We start from the raw sequence: 21,839 nt of genomic DNA on the forward strand, positions 1-21,839 counted from the left end.
CTCACCCTTTAAGTCCTGCAAATAACTCTATAACGTACAATGAACACTTTGAGAGGGGATTTTTAATGAAATATGTTTATGAGTTTGAGAAACCTAACACGTGACTCACAAATTAATTTTTAAACTGAACAGTCAAGCAAGGACCTGGAGGTGCTGATAAATCGACTAACCTTGCAGCTCTAGAAAGAGGACTTATTTTGTTTTATTTACTTTTAGAGGCTTGAGGAGGTAAAACACAGCAATCCACAAGAAATAAAGCAAAAAAAAAAAATCACAATTTTGTGTGTCCAAAATATTTTGTTTTTTGTCTGTATCCTATCCCGTCATCTCGCGACCCCTTTGATTAATACACCTTGTGGGGGTCCCGACCTTCAGTTTGGGAACCATAGTATAACATAGTCATACCTTGGTCATATGACACAAATCACATGATATCCCTACAATTACTTCTTGTATCTGATTGGAGGACACGCTTCCACGCCACTGTGTGATTGGTTGAGAGCGGATATCAGTGACTTTGTTTGTGGTTCGTTATGTGTTTTCGAGAGCTGTAAGTTATAGGTTGCAGAGTCATGTGTTTTTGTTTTACTTTAGTCTGACTGACTATCTTTCCTGCTTTTCTGAGCGCGCAGTAGAAACAATGCGGTTCTGGTACATTGCAGCTGTGCTTTTGTGGACTGTCGTAGGTAAGGCACAACATTTAAAATTGACACAATATTTCCAACTATCTTCGTGCTATGAAAGCAGCTAGCAGTTGTTTCATGTTAGCCAACGTTATCGTTCAATTTGCTAAACTCATACTTTCAAATGTAAGTGGCTGCAGCGATGAATACATTGATATTGATGATCGATTTCTTCAAATACAATGGAGACGGCTTCTATCTCAGACATGCTGACGTACGCAGAAAATTTTCACGCCAAACTTTAGTCAGAAATCCACCAATTTAGAGTCGAATAGCTTATCAGGAAACCACATACATCCTTAAATATGGCTTATGAACCCGGACGAAACTATTGAAACTACTCTTTATTTCGTCATACATGAAATAGCACTTCATCGACTAACACTTTAACTTCAACCATTTCTTTTTAATACTCCTTCAGTTATTTCTTTACTAAACAAAACACACTGTGAACTGTAGTAAGAAATGTGACTCAGTGACCCATTAAAGGCCATAGCTAGTTCTCTGCTATTGTTGTAACACATTTTCTAAATGTCCAGTTTTTCAAGCAGATATTTGGCTTGACTTTATCTCTTTGGAAGTGACAAAGAGTAAATGTCCAAGGACAGCTGTCAATATTCCCAGCAACCCAGTTACATCTATCGTCAGAGAAAGGTTTAATTTTGGTCTGTTTGTCCTTACAAGAACAGATGAGGTCAGCTAAACTACTGTAAAGTCCCTTTCACCACTTCCTACCCTCACCACCTTTTTTGTTTGTTTTCAGTTACGGAGGGAAAAGCAGTCCCTTCACTTCCAGATTTTGGGAAGTCCTATCATGTCAAAGGTAAGCAGTTTAACATTTTAGGTTTCTTTGTTATTACAATTCTGCCTCATTACAATAGTCTTTCACATTTCCATTACAGGAGTGATCTCTCTGCCCTATGCTGAGATTAAGGAGCCTTTTGAGGCCTGGTTAGATCTAACAGCAAAGTCCAGCCGAATAGATTACTACCATGGTAAGAAACCTTTTCATCTGTGGTATTTTCTCTGAAACCGGACTCTGTATTCTCCCTGCTTGGTGTGTTTAGTGATGTGAAACTTAGAGCCTGTTGTGTCAGACCAAAGTGACGAGAGCAAAGCATATATCACTCAGTGCGTAAACAGGGAAGTAAAAAAGCATAAATAAGCACAATTGGGGAACTTGTTCTGTTGACTCATGTTACATACTCGTGATTTTTTTATTGTACCTTTTTTTTTTTTTTCTTTTAAATCATATTTTCAGTCTCTTTTTGAAGCTGTTTTCTAAATGTTGTCTCTGTGAATTTACATTTGGTGTTTGTTATCTCAAGGCAGTCATAAATAGAAACTATTTTGGACCCCCCTCTGTGTATGTTTATTAAAATAAATAAATACAATTTTGGATGCGTGTGTGTGTGTGTTTGTGTGTGTGTGTAAGGATATAGAGGGGAGAGAGCAGAGGGAAATGGTAATAGGCTGCATTTATATAGCACCTTTCTAGCCTTCTGACCACTCAAAGTGCTTTACGCTACATGCCAACATTCACCCATTCACACACACTCATACACTGATGGTAGACGCAAGGTGTCAACCTGCTCATCACACTCATACACTGATGGCACAGCTTACAAGAGCAATTTGGGGTTCAGTATCTTGCCCGAGGACACTTGGACATGCTGACTGGAGGAGCCACTAATCTTCTGATTAGTGGACAACCTGCTCTACCTCTGAGACACAGCCGGCCCTGGGGACAAAAGAGAGGAGCCTTACTTGTTCATTTATTTCTTATAACCAAAGCAAGTAAAAAAGTATGTCTCTCAACAAAATAGTAACATCTTTACCAGAGGAGGAAAGAGTAGACTGACACTGTATAGGAGGCCTATTGTTACTTGTAAATAAAAGTAGTAAAAACACCTTCAGTAAGAGTAAGGAAAATACCAATCTATAGTATTTAGTGAAAACGTCAGTTGGTCAGTCAGTTAGTGTGTCATGCACAGATAAATGCTACGCCCACATGAACTTACAAGACACCACATACGGTTGCAGTGGTGAAACATTTGTCAAACATAGAGAAAAATGTTACAACACTACATGAACTTCTTACATTACATTGCAAACAAAGAACTTTATCTTCTGTACAAACTCCACAAATAAAATCAGCCACACAAAAGGTGCCTTCCTGAAACATAGCTCAAGTTTTTTTTATTGTAGTTCGTCTAGAAAAATTTATCAGAGATTTAGGACCTTTTATTAAATAGTGTAGCCCGTAAATTATCTACTTCAGTAATGCTTTACTTCATTAGTAACTCTACTCGCCAAGCTGATTTCTATAGCATTAACAGATTGTACCAAGTTCAAGGTAATTACCACAAAAAGCCTATGATAGCCCTTAAAGTTATATCATTATTTAGCTTTTTTTGCAGAATCACCTCTGCTCCTTGCACCTCTGCTAAGGAGCCAGCCATGTCTAACTTTTTCTTTCACAATTTCATCGACAGGCCAAGTGTCAACATACCAGATTGGGGCGGAGCAGCAGTGGGGGGTTTCCTATAAAATCACTCCAGAGACCACAGAGTCAGAGCTGAATGTGATGAAGTGCTTCCAGGTCAACGGAACGAAAGATGAAACCGTCACACCACAAACATCTTTGCCTGATGTTCAGGGATTCCAGGTCTGTGTGTGTAAAATGTTCTGTGTAGTATTTTAACATCAAAACATCATTATTAGATTGATGTTTAGCATAGTAGTGTCACCGTCCAAACAAGGCCGTCACTTAAAGACTTCATCTCTCCTGCAGTTTCTCAGGATGGAGTACTACGGAGGCTCCCTGTGTGAAGTCTGGCAGAATGTGACCACAATCGGTAACAAGAAGAACACATACACACTGTGGGTGACCCATTCTGAGAAAGGTGCAGATGGCAAGGCAGAGCCCGCCACACCCCTCCACTATGAGATGATGGGATATAACACCCTGCTGGGGTCCCACTATGACAAATACTTGGTGGACTACAAGGAGTTCAGCACTCACGTGGACCCCAAAGTATTCTTGCTCCCTGAAGGTTTGTAGTGTAGTGTTGTAGTTACAAGATGTTTTAGAGGAATTAAAGGAGAGAAAACATTTCTCTGTTTGGTCTTTTTTTTTTACAGGTATGAGCTGTGGAGGATTTCCTGGTCCAGGAGTTGAACACCACATATTGGCCAATCCGATGAAAGATCTCATCCACACATCAGCTTCAGGCCACTCGCAGCGCATGTTCAACCATTTCAAGGAGAAGTTCCAGCGCCAGTACGGTGACGAAAGGGAGCATGAGAAGAGGGAGCATGCTTTTGTTCAGAATCTCAGGTGAGAGCCCTTCGCGTCCTGAAATTTGAATCATCAAATGATTCATTTTAAAGTCACCCATAGATTTTATTTGACTCCCAGGAAACGTTTAGAATACCAGCTCTGTCTCACATCCATTTGTACACTATGTAATAATAATGAAGTGAGAACCTATTTACACACAATGTGGAATTGCCCAGACGTGAAGTATTTTCGGTTTAGAGTTGCACATGTGCTCTCTAATGTAACCAAAACTTCCAAGTCTACCTAATGCTTTACTTCTAAATGATGATTCAGTAATTAATGTTACCAAATCTCAGAGAAGACTTCTTCTTTTAAGTCTGGCAGCTGCTAGAAATTGTTAGTATTATTATTAACTTCAGATTTCTCAATGGATTCTCTCATTATTAGACATCATCTGTCTGGAACTCTTTATAGCTCGAACCAACGGTGGGAATGGAAATACAATTGACACCTTGTCCGAGGCACTGTATAAAGTGAAATTAATCTACATAACCCAGATCGTGAAATAATGTCTGTGACTGTACACTGTATCTTTGCAGTTTTTTTATTCATTTATTTTTTCAGTTTTGTTGCTTTTGGGTTGTCTTACCCATGTGCCATCCAGGGTGGGGGAAGGGAAGAGAGGAAACTTTAAAGACTGGAGGAGCAAAGAAGAGCCCTTGTCAGGCAGTTGATGAATGTCATATTGTACATGGATAAACAAGAGTATCATGTTTGTTATGTTAAAATAATCTATGTCCAGTATTACAGATGTTTGTTGCGGCTGATGATTTGTTGTTATATTCAATCTAACCTCCAGTACTGAAAAATAAAAATTTGATCACAAAAAAATAATCTCAGGTGAGAGGAACATTAAATGATGATGAGTTGTGACATTTTAGCATGACCATCACGCTCTTTTCTTTTTAGGACATAGCCATGTAAGAATTTCAGAAAGTGCTTTGAATACAGATTAATTAAACTGAAAGATTTCGGTTAACTGTGACTTTTTCCTTGTCTGCTGCTGTAGGTACGTCCACTCCAAGAACAGAGCAGGGCTGTCTTTCTCTCTGGCTCTAAACTCAATGTCAGATCGCACCATGTCAGAGCTGGCCACCATGAGGGGAAGAAGACAAGGAAAGACTCCAAACAGAGGCCTCCCCTTCCCTTCCAAGATTTACGAAGGAGTGAAAGTACCTGAGTCACTTGACTGGAGGCTTTACGGTACGTATACAGAATCTGCAATGTTTACTAAAGATGCATCTGTCTGGCAGGTGATCCAGTTTTTACCTCAACTTTGTCCTTGCAGGTGCTGTGACCCCAGTGAAGGACCAGGCCATCTGCGGCTCCTGCTGGAGCTTTGCCACCACTGGAGCAGTAGAGGGTGCTCTCTTCCTAAAGGTAAAAAGCAGATTTTGTCACGGTCACTAGCCCTGATCCAGTGTTTGCAAGTAGCATAGCTACTCCCTTATGCTCTTTGAAGCCACAGATGTTCAGCATGGCACTACATTTGCTTATGTTTTGGTTCATTTGCATTGCAGTAATGTTTAATTATTGCCACCTTTCTAAATATTGAAGAACTGATAAGCTGTAAGTTGAAAAATCCTGGCAGAGTAGTGGGTCATTCAGGGTTAAAAATGATCAGACACAGCAGAGTCAAATGGGAACAAAGGGCATAATGTGTCAAACATTCAGTTGAAATGTAGAAATGACTAACATGGAGCAAATATGAGGAGGAATGTGTTACATTCTTGTGGCATTGTTCAAAAACAGCAGTAGAACGTCATGGAAAGGAAAAAATTCTTAATACAAAAAGTTTTAAAAGTCTGAAATAAATATAAAGATGTAAGCAGTGTGAACTGAGGATGTTTTGGACTTTTAAAAAAAGGTTTTGATCGTGGAGAGGCGCTGCTCCTAGTACACCGTCTATATTCAGTCAGTAGGGGCGGCTCCACAAGACGATTCATTGTGACTTTCACTCATGTTGGACAGACTTGACAGTGTGTGTGTGAATAAATAAAACTGAACGAGTGTCAACTTCGGCCTGCCTCCATCTCATAGAAGGCAAAGGCTCAAAGGCATTCCTTTTTCTGTGTTGCCGAGCAACGCGATTCACACATTGGACCGCTTTATTATGGGATTTGATGGCACCCCATTGACATGACCAAATTCTTTGACTCCCTCTCTCACGCACACACACACACACTCTTTATGATGTCTCTTGCCCTGTGCCTGCAGTTTTCTAATTGATCGACTGATAAGGGAGATTTCTACGGAGGTAATTGGCACACAGCAGGGAAAAATGGAAAAAACATTTGGGATGTTATTAAAAAAATGATTCTTTTGACTTCAGAAGGGGTGTGCAGAGTTGTTAAGTGTTTGTAAGAAGTTTCTGAGAAGCAGGGGTACTGTTAATTGATGAAAGCAAGTTTATAAGTTAGAGTTGTTGTACAGTGTACCAGCACAACAAAACGATGCCTTCTTTTTTGAATGAGATGAGATTAACATGAGATAAATAGAAAAATACCACCATTTAATGTTAAACCATTACAATGTTTGGCAGTTTTGCTTATAAGATTATGACTAATTGTTTCCCAGTGTTTGCAAGAACAGTTTGATTTGGCGGGGGTGGGGGGGGAAGTACTGTTGTGAAGCCCCAGCAGTCGGTCTTTGTACCTCTGCCAGCATGCAGTGCAGCAGCAGGAAGTGACCTGCATGATGTAGCATCCCTGTCCCCATCGGCAGGTTCACAAACAGGGCCACTCCCCAGGGGCCAATTTTAAATTTACCACTTTGTGATCTCACAGCATCTGCCTAGCAACCTGTAGATAACAGCTGGTTTAAAAATGTTCATTATAAATGTCACTATGTTCCTGTGAGAAGCCTTAATGTATGTCTAGTTGTCTTTTTTTGGACATATGACCTTTTGTTTCATTTTTTTCACTCCCCTTTTAACCCATTTTTTTCTAGTCACCAAGTGTGTCAATTAAATCCCTTAGTTGTTTTTTTTTTTTTTTAGATCCTCGGAGGCCCACAGTACATGTTGCTATAAGATACCAAAGCTGGTGAAACTGTTGGTACTGGGTTTCAGAGAATGTGATTCATGCAGAGCAGGACAGGTTACTAACAAGTATGCTCATGTTTTTGCTTTCGTCTTTCAGACGGGCTCCCTGCAGGTTCTGTCTCAGCAGATGCTGGTGGACTGTTCCTGGGGTTTTGGCAATAACGGCTGTGATGGAGGGGAGGAGTGGAGAGCGTATGAGTGGATCATGAAACATGGAGGCATCGCCACAACAGAAACCTATGGAGCTTATATGGGAATGGTAAGATGATTAAGATGTGATGCATGTACCTGTTGACATAAAATAACCCATAAAGTCAAAGTTGATCAAAAACCCAATCATGTGCTTTTTTTGCCATACTAGCGACATGGCTCTAGGGATGGCAGTGTTGGTTAGTCTGTCAGTCCACCTCTTCAGTCCAAACTGAAATATTTTGATCTCCTGACTTTTCCTGTAGCATAACCAGCAGATTAAAGTTATTCCATATCCAGTGAAATATCTGCACTTCTACTACATCATGGATTGTCACAAAATTTTGTACAGAAATCCATCGTTGGTGGTTTGTGATCTCCAGATTTTCTTTTCCTCTAGTGCAACCATATTTTTTGTGAAATCTCTTAACTATTGGATGGTGTTATGGCCTCTCCAAACAAGTAAAGGCTCAACTGGACACCAAAACATATAAAAGGACACCGAGACCTCTGAGTTACCATGAAAATAACAAGCCTTGTGCAAAGAAAAGTGAAAAACAAAAAAAAAGGGGAGGGGGTGGAGATCCCAGCCAAAAGGAACAAAAGATGGAGAAGCTACTGAACCAGCCACACAATGGGCCATCAAACCCAGCTCATCTCCCTAAACTACCAAAAGAAAAATCTAAACTAAACTAAACTGAACCAAAACAACAATAACTGGACTACCTGTGATCTCCAACCCAAACCAAAGTAACAAAACCCAGCACTCTAAAACATGCTGGGGAAAAAAAATTAGGGAGAAAAAGGGAGAAAAATTCCCGAAAAGCTGTGCTGCAGGCTGTCTGGCACGTGTGTCTCTCACACACTGCTCCTCTGGCCCCCCCTTCTTCCTTGATGGTTAATTGATTTCAGGTGCTCCACTCCTACAGAAGGCAGGTAGAGGGGAGGGAGAGCGCCAGAGAGGGAAAACAAAACACACTACAAGCAGTGTGCAGTAATGCACATGCAGGGCCACACGTAACACCCCCACCCTAAAATGGTGAATAATGGGAGTACAACGGATGTTATTCACATATTAAAACTAGCAACACGAGAACGTGTCAGCGAGGACATTTTCTCTTCCCCTATAATGCCTGACCTCTACTTTGAAGGCTTGCAGGAAGAATGCCCAGCTCATAAGTCTTTGGTTTGATTTCCGCATTCGATTAATACATAAAAGGGGATGGTGGTCAGTATAAACAACGGTTGGTATACTAGCAGAGCCAACATAAACTTCAAAGTGTTTAAGGGCCAAGAAAGTTACCACCACTGAGTCTAAGAACTCCTGCTTGAGTGAGCAGCACTCAATCCAAGTGGGTGCCACTCCCACTAGACACAAATTGACTACCACCATGAGGTGAATGACACCACAAAACCAAACAAAGTTACTGCATTTATCCACAACACACACAACAAAAGGTGACCAACACAAAAGGGAAGTGCAACAGCCACAAACCAAAAGGGTCACAACAAGTAGACCAATTACAAAGTCGCTGCCATATAACAACAGCAACACACAAAGACCCAACAAAAGTGAACTGCTACTACCACAACACAAAATGGACACTATGTGGTTGATGTGATTGATGTTAGGAATCAGCAACATACAAGGTGACTTGACGAACTGGGAGGCCACCCGCTCTAGACTAAGATCCACTGATCTGTGAGTGACTATGTCCCACAAACAAAAAGGTCACAACTACAATAATATACACAAAAGCAGTAACACCCAAAATGACCAAACCAAAGTGGACTGCAACAACAACAAAGTGGTCACAGTATAGTCAACGACTACACACAAATGTTGCCGACTTACACCTAAGCAGCAACCCACAAGTGACCCAACAAATGTAGAGTGCAGTTACCACAACACAAAGCTGCCACAAGTTACTGCACACAAAAGTATTATTACAGCTGCACAAGACAAAGTGACCAAACAAGAAGTAGGGTCATCTCACAGCCAAGTTGCTGTGAAAAGTGCAAAAACATGGGGAACATACTGTAGAGAGGCACGCCAACCCCTACCTGCCTACTGAGATGGCTAACTAACCGAGCTAGTCTTCAGTGGCTTGCCAAGCTTGAGGCGACTTTAAACGCTGAACTCAGTGCATCACTGAAGACCAGAGATGTAGCCGACTACAATACACTGAAGCGTGCCCCCCACTTAGGATTACCACCAAAAATAAGAGAGGCCAAACAACAAAGTGGCAAGCTCTTCAAACCAACCCAGTGGCTAACTAGTCAGGGTGCTCAAAACTGAAACTCCAAGCTACTGAAGCAGTTACCCAATCAAAAGCAAAACTTAACAAGCACCAACCACCATAAATGATCTAACAAAAGAGATGACCTCTACACTACAACATGTTTTACTTTGTGGAGGGGGTGGAGATCCCAGCCAGAAGGAGCAAAAGATGGGAAGCTACTGAGCCAGCCACGCAATGAATCATTGCACCCAGCTCATCCCCCTAAACTACCAAAAGAAAAATCTAAACTAAACTGAAGCAAAACAAAACCCAATAACTGGACAACCGATGATCTCCAACCCAAACTAGAATAACAAAACCCAACGCTCTAAAACATGCTGGGGAAAAACAATCGGGGAGAAAAATTCCGGAAAAGCTGTGCTTCAGGCACATGTGTGTCTCTCACACACTGCCCATCAGGTCTGCCTTTCTTCTCTGATGGTTAATTGATTTCAGGTGCTCCACTCCTACAGAAGAAGCCAGGTAGAGGGGAGGGAAAGCCCCAGAGAGAGAGAGAGACGGAAAACAAAACCCACAGACTGTGTGCAATAATATACATGCAGGGCCATGTGTAACAGATGGATTGCGAAGAAATTATATTTACTCCCCCAATAGGTTGAATTGTAATTACTTTGGTGATACTGAAACTTTTATCTAGCGCCACAATCAGGTCAAAGTCTTCAATTTGTCTGATGACATTCCCATCACCTTCAGGTGTACTTTGTGTTTAATACTAAACTAAGATAATGAACACGGTAAACATTATACCTGCTAAACATCAACGTGTTAGCATGCTGACATTAGCACTTAGCTCAAAGAACCGCTGTCAAGGATGGCAGGTAACTGTGAAGGCGTTTGTTTGACAAAATGGGGATCCAACAATCTTTTGGAAGTCTTTCTCGTAGATCAACTTGGGTATAACTGTCAAAATAAATCATGACAGTTTTTGACATTTAAGCAAGGCTCAGTTGTAAAACAGGACCGGTTCCTATGAAACATGACTCCAACTGTCTGGGGAAAAAGTCACTGAGGCACATTATGAAATGTTCTCACCAGTACAATGTGTCACAATGAATGTAATATTATGATCTCAATGCCATCAATTACCTTCAGGTTCACAGTCAACCTAACATACAGACACACAAGCTTTTGACAACTTTTAAGCAAAACTGATTTTTATCCAGTCAGTTATTTCAAAGTTCAACCAGCCAAAATAACTGCTTTTCATAGTTATTGTATGTTAAGATTAGACTTGTTTAAAATCTATGAGAGGTTTGTATTTCTTCAACGGTAAAGCTCTGACCAGCACAGTAGGCATGAGAAACATGATATTTGATAACTGTTGGCTCAGTTTTGGATTTTCTGTTTCTCTCTCTGAACAGAACGGATTTTGCCACCTGAACGCATCCCAACTCACTGCACGTGTACAGAGCTACACTAATGTCACGTCCGGCGATGAAGAGGCCCTTAAGTTGGCGCTTTTTAAAAATGGGCCAGTGGCTGTCAGTATTGACGCTTCACATCGATCTTTTGTTTTCTACAGCCACGGTGTCTACTATGAACCTGCTTGTGGTAAGTTTATTTTACACAAGTGTTCAGTTTTAAAGCTTTTTACAGTAACTCTTCTCTTGCTGTAACACAGAATGTTTCCCGGGTTTTTCAGGTAATACCACTGATGCGTTGGACCACGCTGTGCTTGCAGTGGGATACGGCACCCTAAGCGGGGAGCCATACTGGTTAATCAAGAACTCATGGTCCACCTACTGGGGCAATGATGGCTACATCCTCATGTCTATGAAAGATAACAACTGTGGCGTCACCACTGATGCTACATATGTTACACTGGCATAGATGTGCTTGTGTCACCCAAATCTGTTCAGTTTCTGTTAATGCCACTATGTGAGTGCCTGAGGGTGAATGACTGTTGGATGTGTTGAGGTGTGGTTATTGCATCAATGCTTGATAATAATGTGTTAAATGTTGCTGTTATATGGTACAGAATTAAGATGCTGCACAACTAGCGCAAGAACAAGTTCTGTTTTTCAAACATGGTTTTGACAATTTTATTGCTGGTGGCACATCGGCACAGTGCCTTCATTTCAGTTGTACAAAGTACATTTGGTGACACATTTCCACTCATTCTTGTACTTGATCATATGATGCATTCAAATGCACTAGGCTTGAATCAATACAATAAAACATTGTAAAGTTGTCCATTTACTGGCTTCAGTGGCATCTCTGGTTAATCTAGCACACCCACATGCTGTGGTTAGCAATAAGGTATGCTTTCTAAATTCATGCAGGGGAATTACAGGTTATCCCCTCCACATGCATGCACATTCAAAGCATACTGGCCTGAAATGTCTTATTTTTTAGGAATAATAGATTTTGAAGAATCAAATTCCTTTAGCCTGAGTAACATGACATATTACATGACCTACGCTTTCAACCAACCCATGCCTGGAGCATCATTAATTTAAATTCTAAATAACAGCCCTTGTAAAACGTACTAGATATTTCACATATTGAAGTTACCATAGCAAGTCATTTTACATGAGTATGATTTGTTAAAATGAAAAGAAAACAAATGTCTACAAAGTTGAAAACGAATCTCCACATGCTGATCAGTCACATCCCATAGTTTTCATACAAAACTACAAATTCACTACATTAGTCTGACAAAAGGCTACATTAGGTATAATAAAGGTAACAAGTGCATGCAATCTCAATTGACTAGTTTCATTTCTCTTGGCTTAAGAAGAAGAACATAAAGAAAAGTTTGTTGCTTGTTCAGTACAGCATTAAGATACAACAGAGATATTTCACAAACAGTCTACAGACATGGTCCACTTTTATACAAAAATATTGTATGTGCTTTTATGAAATGCACAAAATGTAATAAATCCTTCAGTCCTGAAAAATATGAGGTCCCAAAACTAGCTGCTCTGCATGGTTGTGTGTACTGAAATAGAAAGTAGGTTGGAGTGCTGCTTTTAAGTCTTCTTGTCCAGTCTGATTCCTCAAAGCACTGATTTAGAAATCTGAACTCTCCACTGATGCCCTCAGATTTATAAATATATACAAATATGCAATCTGTTTGTCTGCAAAGAGGATCTATTCACACAGTCTCCCCACATAAGTAAAACATATCAAACCAACTCTCAAAATTGGAATAAAGGTGTACACTTCTGAAAAATACACATGGTTGCAAACGACGACCATTTATTCCTGACTTATACGGATGTTTACCTGCATCTGGTAAAACAGAGGACTGTTGATTTGCCCTGGCAGCATATATGAATGCCTGCTTTGTGCATGTGTGCATGCGCACACGCATGCTAGTGTGGTTGGGGATATATGTTGTTTTTAGGGGTTTTTTTGCATAGAGCTCATGGTCAGACCTTTGACATGTAATTGCATAGAAGATGTTATGTCGAGGCTGTATAACGTGTGAATAATGGAATGTCTGCATCCATGTGTACATGTGGTTAGCTCTGGCTTGCTAGGTGGCGTAGCTCCTGTTCCTCTGTGCTGCTGGCTGATCCGCTAATATCCTCACACTTCTCAGGGTTCTCCTTGTCAGGAGGTGACCTGTAATAGACAAAACACAAAGTAAACACTGAGCTAGTCAGAGAGGTTGTGTCTTCACATGGGAAATAACAAGGAAGTGAGATTTTCCATCCTGTTTGGGATCATGGGCACTGAGCAGCAAGGGCACAGTAACAGTATGCTGAACAAAGCTCAGAAGCAGCTCAGAATATGTATAAACTGTGATAACACTTCAACAGCTGGTGCGAAGAGCAGAGCATTATTTTTAATTACTTGCTTTTCCCATTTAATTTCTTGTACTTTGCTTTCAAGCATGCAGCTTTCCTCTGCATTTTAGTTCACCACAAACTGCAGTGTCACCACTAATCTGAATAAAAAGAACATTCAAAAAGCCCCACCCCAGTGAAAAACAGAGGTCATATTGTCTGTTGTACCTCATGTCCCAGTTCTCTACGTCGTCCACTGTGTCAGGAAGAGGTCTGTCGGCAGTTTCAGGCAGTGCCAGGGCCAGGACAGCGCCCAGCAGCGGGGAGGTACCAAAGATGACCAGTGGTATAGTGGGGCTGTGGTTATGAAGCATGTTGATAATGGGGGCCAACACACCGCCCAGCCTCGCAAACATACTAGATACACCTATTCCTGTTTGCCTGAGGGGACGCAAGAAGAAAAATTGTTGTAGTTGTTGCCATCAGAGATTTTTAAAAAATCACTTTGGGATTATGTGTGTTTGAGAAAAGTAATTTAAATTGTAAGGACATGTCTTACCGTAGCACAGTGGGGAATATCTCAGCAGTGTACACATAGATTACAGCAAAGGATGCTGTTATACCAAACTTCCCGACCATGGCGAGCCCACTCAGAGTGCTGGGATGATCTAGAGACAGAGGGTAAGTAAGAATAATTATCCCAGTGATAAAATGAATTTATGCACGCCTGTTTTAACACTCTGTGCATACAAAAACACAGTATCAATCCTACCTGCAGGGACAGCAAGCATTAGCAAACAGGCCAGTCCTCCAAGAGCAAGAAAGCCACTTTGGGAAAAGCGTCGACTGCAGGGCAGCACAAGGAGGACCACAGAGCGAGCCGGGATCTCCACCAACCCGAACACAAACTGAGTCAGATAGAGGTTTGTCCCTAACCTGGACACACCCAGTGAGAGGCCGTAATACACCAGCACATTCACGAACCTGGGATGCAAGAAAAAATGAGAAAAAAAATGTAATGAAAGGAAAATTGATTTGCCACTGATGTTGGTAAAAAGCAAATGTTCATGCATGCACACATAAACCATTTACCAGAGGTAGAACAAGATGATGGCCCTCTTTCTCATCTGAGGTGTTCGTACAAGATCCACTGCTGAGTGACTTTGCTTCCCCCCACGAAAGATATCACACTTCTCAACCTTATGTGCACATGGACACACACATAAAGCAACATTTTAAAAGAATAGTACTGGTGTTATTCTGCATTTTTCTTATTGGTAACAAATCCCACAGGTAATGCCTTGTTGCTACAGACTGATCTCGAGGACTGTAGTTAATTTTAAATTAATCCCATTGGAAGCGTTCTGCTGCCGCAAATAATTGTGTACTCATCCGCAGCTGAGAATAGTCCCCAAACAAATGTCCTATTTCTTCTTGTTTGAGTAATATTTGCTAAAACTACACTACCCAGCTGTTTAAGAGACTTACTAAGCCTTTAAAAATTAAACTATTTGTTGCCCATTTTATACTATCTACAATAGGACAAATGGGCTCGGGGCTGAGAGCTACAGACTGGGTAGTGCTGTCAGAAAGTATCGAGAGAAAGACACAATATAGACAAAATATCCTATTATATTATATATACAATAATGACAACCTTATTTTTTAACAAAAATATTAGTTTTCAACAGGTCACACTGTATGCAACAGAGAGAAATATATTTCAGTACATCGTAAATAATACAATAATGGCATAAGACACACCTGTACAGCGGGAGGTAAGACCCGGCCGTTAACAAGCGCTGCCTTGCGGAGGAGTGCAATGGCTTCCTCCCTCCTGTCGTTGGCCAACAACCACCTGGCAGACTGAGGAACCACCCTGACAAGAGTTAGAGAGAGAGGACAAGGCAGACATGGAGAGCGAGAGAAGGGAGAGTAGAGAAGAACAAGTGGACAAAAGCAAGAGAAGATGCCAGAAATAAGGGCAGAGAGGGAAATGAGGATTACAAAGAAGGCATTCATGTATTCATGTCCTACACAGTGGATGTAATGTTCTGATGCCCCTTGAATCTCCCACCATATATAGAAGATAAGCAGGAATCCTGGTACTGATATAGCCAGTTGTAACTTTCTCCAGTCTCGTATCAGATAAGCTATGCCTGCCAGCAGCATGTATCCCAGGCCAAAGGCGTAATCGGTGATGATACCAGCCAGCATGCGTCTTTTGGTGCACGTCCACTCAGTGCCTATGGAGAGAAATATTGCAGGAGAGGAGGAATCATGGGGAGAGGGTTAAATTGAGGTGGTGGTTTGGAGCTTTGAGGTTGAGGAAAGAGTGGCAAGGGTTTGTGTTCTTGGATTGGGGAAAAATAACACAAAACAGTATGAGACATTAATACACTTAAAGAACAATATGACTTTATTAATCCACTGTTGTCCTTGACTGACACTGAAAAATTTTGGCTGCTACTAACATCTATGTGTTAACCAGTTTCCATAATCCATATGTGAGGAATCCAAACTTCCTACAATATAGTACTTATTGTGTGTATTCAGTGACATATCTGTGCTGTTCAGTAACAAGATTAACTTAAAGGTGCAATATGTAAGAATGATGTAATTTCAGTTTAAAATTGTTTGGCAATTTTAGTTTAAAATAAAAAATTAACAGAATCTGACGAAATAAGAAAATTCCTTCCCCAACTTTCTTGGTTGGCTATAACAGCCTGAGGACTGATTTCTACATGAAGGTGTGAATGACAGTCTTGCCAGGAAAATCCAAAGGATGTGACATTTATGTGCACTCCCGAGTGCCTTGCCCCCTTGTCCCCCTACAGCACCAACAGGGTGCAAAACTAGCTGGAATCTCTGATTCTTACATATTGCACCTTTAGGGGCCCTATTTTCCCGCAATTGGGTGTAGGCGCAGATCCAAGTCTTAATTCCTGGCGTGTGACCATGTGGGTGTGGCCAACACATTTTTGCATGTTTCCCGACCATCAGCATTTGGGCTCAGCCAGGCGCAACGTGGCAGATATACAATACCCAGAGGAAGAGTAGAACTGAACTATTTACATTATCCTATATTAAATTATCCTATATTAATTTTTTGCACAAAGTAAGTGGCAGCACATATTAGAACACATCAGCTCTATTTTCATTCTACCATTGTCAGCATATTTGGATTGATGTATATTAATATTCGGGGTGTCTTGAATGTATATTTTGGAACTTCTGGTGCTTCACAGAGGTTAACTCATTTCTCCCTCTCACTCAGCCTTTCTCCCCTGTTTCACCTATTGCTGAGTTTGAAGGGAATGAGAGGAGTTCATGTGATTGGTCATTATTGAAGCCCGCCCCGACTCCACCTACACATAATGCATTCATTCAAGCCACTGATAATGTATTCAGTCTCTCCTCCACCTTGTGCCTGGCTGAGCCCAGATGGCACCAGTGCTGATGGTTGGGAAAAAATGTGTTGGCCACACCCATACGTGCCAGACGCTAGGAATTAAGATTTGGATCTGCGCCTGCGCCCTATTTCAGGAAAATAGGGCCCTAAGAGTCTACAGCCATGCTAGCAACTCGTGAGGCTGCACAGCTGTGCTTTCAACTAAACAGCAGTCAGCATGCTAACATGCTCACACTGACAATGTTAACATGCTGATGATTAGCAGGTATAATGTTTACCATGTTCACCATCTTAGCGTGTTACTATAATATGCTAACATTTTTTAATTAGCACTAAACACAAAGTACAGCTGAGGCTGATGGGTATGTCTTAAATTTTGCAGCTATTTGATCCTGAACCAAAAGTATTGGACAAACAGAAATATTGACCATGATGATGGTGCTAGATGAAAAGTTAAGGGATCACAAAAGTTGTTACAGTTCATGACGAGAACATGAAAGTGAGTACCACATTTCATAGCAATCCATACAATAGTTGGTGAGACATGACAGTCAGGTACAAAGTGGTGGACTGACGGACCAACAAGTCAGCTAAGCTTGGTGACAATGCATTTTTCATGTTTCATGGGTTTTGAAAGAAAATTGTGAGCCTAAGAGGGAGAAGAATTTTAAAAGAACTCTCCATGAATCTTGTCAAATCTAATGCAAAATCATTGTGACAACCTGAAAATCTTTTTTTACACTATTGATAAACTCAGTAATCATCTTCCTCACATCTCATCTAATCTTTTTTTAAAATTTTGTTTCATTTTTCACAGAAAAAAAATATCACTATGTAGAATGAAACTGAGTTCACATACTGATTATGTTTGTGTTTGAGTGTGTCTGTATTTTGTTAGTACCCAGCACAAAGGCATTGATGATGACTCCAGATATTGTGGCACCAACTACAAAACGAAGAGTCACGTAGACGGGAAAACTGGGTGCAAAGGCCACAGCGACTCCAAACACAGTCTGCAGAGCGATGGACAGCAGCAGCACAAAACGCCGGCCATACCTTGCACAGACAATTTAGAACAGACTTTTTAAAGCATCATGTAAGAGAGAGAGTGGACACAAGTATGCTCTCTAAGCACATGCATAAATGAGTGCATAAATGCACCAGTGTGATAGTGACAAGGTGAAACCAGTCTATACAGGCCAGTAGTGTATCAAAACTACTGCACCCTGCCAACACACCCTCAGGAATTTCATCAGTATGGGATTCACTGGAGAGTTTCAATTCCCCATGAATATTTAAATGCTGTTTCAGTCATATTTCCACATTGAATTTTTGTAAACTCCAAGATTTATGCCATAGCAATACCACAGTAAAGGTATTGCTATGGCATAAATCAGTCAAACCTAACTTGAGCACTTTAACTAAGCTTCATGTGTCAAGTGCCCTACTTACACATGGCTACCATGTGCCAAAGACTCCAGCTGGGTCGGCCCCTGCAGCCATGCTTTGATGCTGAGGATCTGACTGTATCTCTACAGTCAGCGGTTAAAGGCTATGAGAGAGAAGTCTACCTGTCAGCCATGGCTCCAAACACCAGAGATCCCACCAACAGGCCAAACATGTAGATAGATGAACCGATACTGTTCAGTCCCGCTTTGTCGCACACCAGGTCCCACTGGTAGATGGAAAAAGCACACAGAAGGGAGGGGGTGTCAGTGGAGAATACATGAAACTGAACTTCTCGTTTACTGATGGGTACTTGTGCAGTGGACCCAAGCTGGAATCAATTGTGTCTGTGCTACTTAAAAGTGAGTTCATATTGGTCTGATAACAAGGCTGGATTACTAACTTTCCCAGACCCTGAGAGGCTCCCAAAAGCCCCAGGTTGCAATGTGTTGCAACTGGTTTGTTACTAAAGCGCAATAAGGGCCTTATAGTGGCACTCTTCCAATTTTACTTATAAAAGTCAGTTTAAACGTCATGGTTACCACTGTGCCTGTGAGAACAGGTTTATCATGTCTTCAGTGGGTCTAGGAGAGTTTTTGAAAGTCTGGGAAAACACTTTCTATCTCCAGTTGGGGTTAAAACTTTTAACAGAGAACCTGCGTTACAAATGTGGGGCATGCAGTGTGAAACGTGGGAATTTCACAGACGGGGAAGGTCTAACAAAAGAGTCGCATTATTGGAAACATATGATCCAGCATGACTCTCAGGGACTAAAAGTCAGGATCTCTCAGAAATCCCCCAATTTTATAGAGGTGTCATTCCAAATTGCTGGAATACTTGAAGTCGGGTCCTGCTTTATTCTCTAATCTTGAAGACTGACCCTGTGATAGATTTAAATTAATTTGTGTTTAATCAGAATACTGTACACAATGTACGGATGGAAGAGGAAGGGTTAATGGGAGCCAGATAGCTCATTTTTGGCCAGAGGCCCCTTAACAGGTTAATAGGGCCATATATAATACTTTGTTTACCGCAATATAGATACTTATAGTCCCTATACTGTAGTATGTGTGATGATCAGTAGTGAGGATTGTGGTGGCCTTGACAACATTTAGTGATATTTTGTTTATTTAGCTTTATTCTTTAATTTATTGGCCTATTATAAGAAATTTAGAGATTTGAATGTTTATCATTTTAGCCAAATGTTAAACACATGGGAAAATGGAACATCTGTATCGAGAGTGAATTTAACCTAAGTTGCACACTTTGAATCCCTGATTAAACATGTAATATTTCATGTGCACATCAGCACCGTAGCGTACCTCGGTGACTGTGGTACTCTGGAAAGTCTCCTTGCTGTACACCCATCCGTCGCCGCATGGGACGCGCTCCGTGCGGTTACCCTGCAGGAGGACATCCGAGGAGAAGCAAGAAGAGTCCGACAGGCTGAAGTTCAGGTTGAGTGTACCGGGGGAGGAGGACTGATTCCCGGCTGCTGAGCTCGAGCTCTCCCGGCAGCGGTGCGGCGGCGTGGCTCCTGTAAAGATGCTCACCATCATGTGGAAGGCGAGGAGGACCTGGGGTAAACAAATCCATATGTATAAAATTTTCTGGTATTTGCCGAACCCTCCGATGGCAGAGAGAATCTGGTCGAAATTCATTTTGGGGAAATATAGTCCAATTTGGAGACTGGCTCTTCTCCAGCTGGATGAAAAGGAGGAGGTGGTGAGCTGGCTATAAATACCCAGCAGACAATAAATCAGTGATGCGGTGCAGAGTTCAGGAGGTAAACAAGGTACATATATTCCCACGTGCTTTCGTGGTCAGTCGAGGTGCAGTCTACCAACATGACCCATCTCAGCAGTCCTGAAATGACCTGAAGTAAACATTAACTGATATCCTCCCACCGCCGACACTTCTCATTTTCTTGCAAGCTGCACTTTACTCTCCAAACGAGGGGTTAGACAGGTCCATTAAATGCTCCAAAATCATATGTCTGGTTTATCTACCGACGGATTCACAAAATAATATGGAAACCGGACAAGTGAATGCATCAACTTTCTTTATCCATTGTTTATTTTCGCCACAAAAAAGCAAGAAGTGAACAAAAAAAAATCATGCATCCAGCCACTCGCCACCAATGCTGTTTAGATGCTCTAGATGTTTCCACACGGCGCACAATCTGAAGAAACCCACATTAATTCATGGCAGCTGGGAGCGCGTACGGTGTGATGTATCCATTACTTAAAGGGCAGGGCCATAGCATCATTACAAAATCCCAAAAAAACCGCTCCAATGCAAGAATCACACCACATTACTGGCACTGTAATCCGCCTGGATTAAAAATAGTGTCGGTTTTTAAGGAAACCGACGATCAGTCAGCATGCTTCCATTCATCATGTTGATGTACAACATGCAATAGTCTATTGTTTTTGTGGTAACCCACACACAACACAAACGCCTCTAAAAACAGACTGTTGTCCTCAGAGGCCCTCTGCTGCCATCTGTTGTTGGATTACTGAAGTAGGCTACAGAGAGGTTTAATCCAGACGCTCCTCATCTCCAACCCCCGTGCCTGATGTCAGTCACACATGAGTTCTTGTAAAGTTGTTTTTATCAAACTGCACACAGAACACCTAATTCAAAGGTAGTATTACTCCATCATAGGACTGCTGTAAAACTGCAACGAACACTTATTATCATTATTAATAAGTAGGGGAGAACGGGGTAAATAGAGCCAGTGGTTAAAAAGCCATCCCCTTTATCTAGGTAACCATAAACAAAAGTAATCATGTGACTACAAATTAAGAAAGAATAGTTCACATTACTCAATCCATCTTGGACTCAAGCACGTGGAGAGCATGGTCAGCAAAACAGAGCAAAAAAAATTATTTTTGTCATGCCAAGTGAATTCATCATGTTACTAAAGTTATCAGTCTTGTATCTTAATTAAAAAAGATAAGCTTTGGACATTATTACATGTTAATTTAAGTCAGTGTAAGCTATAAAACAAGGTCATAAACTTAGCATAACTGCAGATCTGAGCCACTGTGTGAAACAGTTTTGTCAAAATGGAGGTTGTGGGGTAAAACATGCCAGTGATGTTGGGGCAAGTTGAGTCAATGGATCAATTTACCCCCCAAAATTATTTTCTGATATTCTAGAGGCTAGAGACACTGTTCATGTTTGATCCATGTTACAAGTGCTACAATGTTGATGAATAAATACCTAATTGTTGACTAATGTTAAATTTAAGCCACAAACAAACAAGCTGCACACACAGACGGATGACAAAGTAAAGGAAAAGTCAACATAAAGTGTCTTAGTAAGGTGTTGGGCCACCACATGCTGTCAGAAAAGCTTCAATACACTTTGGCATTGATTCTACAGTCTCTGAACTCTTCTGGAGAGATGAACACCGTTCTTCAAAAAGATATTTCCTCATTTGGTGTTTTGATGATGGTGGTGGAGAGCGCTGTCTAACACCTCAGTCCAAAATCTCCCGTAGGCGTTCAATTGGGTTGAGATCTGGTGACTGTGAAGGTCATAGCATATGATTCACATCATTTTCATGCTCATCAAACCATTCAGTGACCCCTCGTGTCCTGTGAATTGGGGCATTGTCATCTTAGGAGAAACCACTCCCATCAGGATAGAAATGTTTGATCACAGGATAAAGGTGATCA

The 21,839-nt window shown here is 41.2% G+C and overlaps 2 protein-coding genes across 2 annotated transcripts; one reads left to right on the plus strand and one right to left on the minus strand.

The window, feature by feature from the left end:
- Window positions 1–504: 504 nt before the first annotated feature.
- On the plus strand, window positions 505–11,760 carry zgc:110239 (uncharacterized protein LOC550326 homolog). Its single transcript, XM_067611414.1, has 11 exons — window positions 505–686; window positions 1,447–1,506; window positions 1,586–1,678; window positions 3,179–3,351; window positions 3,478–3,739; window positions 3,828–4,023; window positions 5,036–5,229; window positions 5,315–5,406; window positions 7,167–7,328; window positions 10,923–11,112; window positions 11,204–11,760. The coding sequence occupies exons 1-11, from the start codon at window positions 641–643 to the stop codon at window positions 11,389–11,391; spliced, it is 1,656 nt and encodes a 551-aa protein (XP_067467515.1). The 5' UTR covers window positions 505–640; the 3' UTR covers window positions 11,392–11,760.
- si:dkey-166k12.1 (solute carrier family 22 member 13) lies at window positions 11,590–20,763 on the minus strand. The gene is made up of 10 exons (XM_067611415.1): window positions 19,476–20,763; window positions 18,279–18,382; window positions 17,609–17,763; window positions 15,373–15,541; window positions 15,060–15,174; window positions 14,388–14,494; window positions 14,068–14,279; window positions 13,855–13,963; window positions 13,524–13,736; window positions 11,590–13,131 (listed from the first exon to the last, which is right to left on the minus strand). The coding sequence occupies exons 1-10, from the start codon at window positions 19,812–19,814 to the stop codon at window positions 13,029–13,031; spliced, it is 1,626 nt and encodes a 541-aa protein (XP_067467516.1). The 5' UTR covers window positions 19,815–20,763; the 3' UTR covers window positions 11,590–13,028.
- Window positions 20,764–21,839: the final 1,076 nt, after the last annotated feature.

The sequence above is a fragment of the Thunnus thynnus genome, chromosome 15 (genome assembly GCF_963924715.1).
Source record: "Thunnus thynnus chromosome 15, fThuThy2.1, whole genome shotgun sequence".
NCBI lineage: Eukaryota > Metazoa > Chordata > Actinopteri > Scombriformes > Scombridae > Thunnus > Thunnus thynnus.

What these genes read in the sequence shown, in the direction of transcription:
- zgc:110239 (XM_067611414.1), top strand. Translation starts at nt 641, where the DNA reads ATGCGGTTCTGGTACATTGCAGCTGTGCTTTTGTGGACTGTCGTAG. An exon ending in GAAGTCCTATCATGTCAAAG is followed by an intron (nt 1,507 to 1,585) that starts GTAAGCAGTTTA and finishes TTTCCATTACAG; the next exon opens with GAGTGATCTCTCTGCCCTAT. An exon ending in GCTTTTGTTCAGAATCTCAG is followed by an intron (nt 4,024 to 5,035) that starts GTGAGAGCCCTT and finishes CTGCTGCTGTAG; the next exon opens with GTACGTCCACTCCAAGAACA.
- si:dkey-166k12.1 (XM_067611415.1), bottom strand. Translation starts at nt 19,814, where the DNA reads ATGAATTTCGACCAGATTCTCTCTGCCATCGGAGGGTTCGGCAAATAC. An exon ending in TTTGGAGCCATGGCTGACAG is followed by an intron (nt 17,764 to 18,278) that starts GTAGACTTCTCT and finishes TGTCTGTGCAAG; the next exon opens with GTATGGCCGGCGTTTTGTGC. An exon ending in TCTTACCTCCCGCTGTACAG is followed by an intron (nt 14,495 to 15,059) that starts GTGTGTCTTATG and finishes TGTGCACATAAG; the next exon opens with GTTGAGAAGTGTGATATCTT.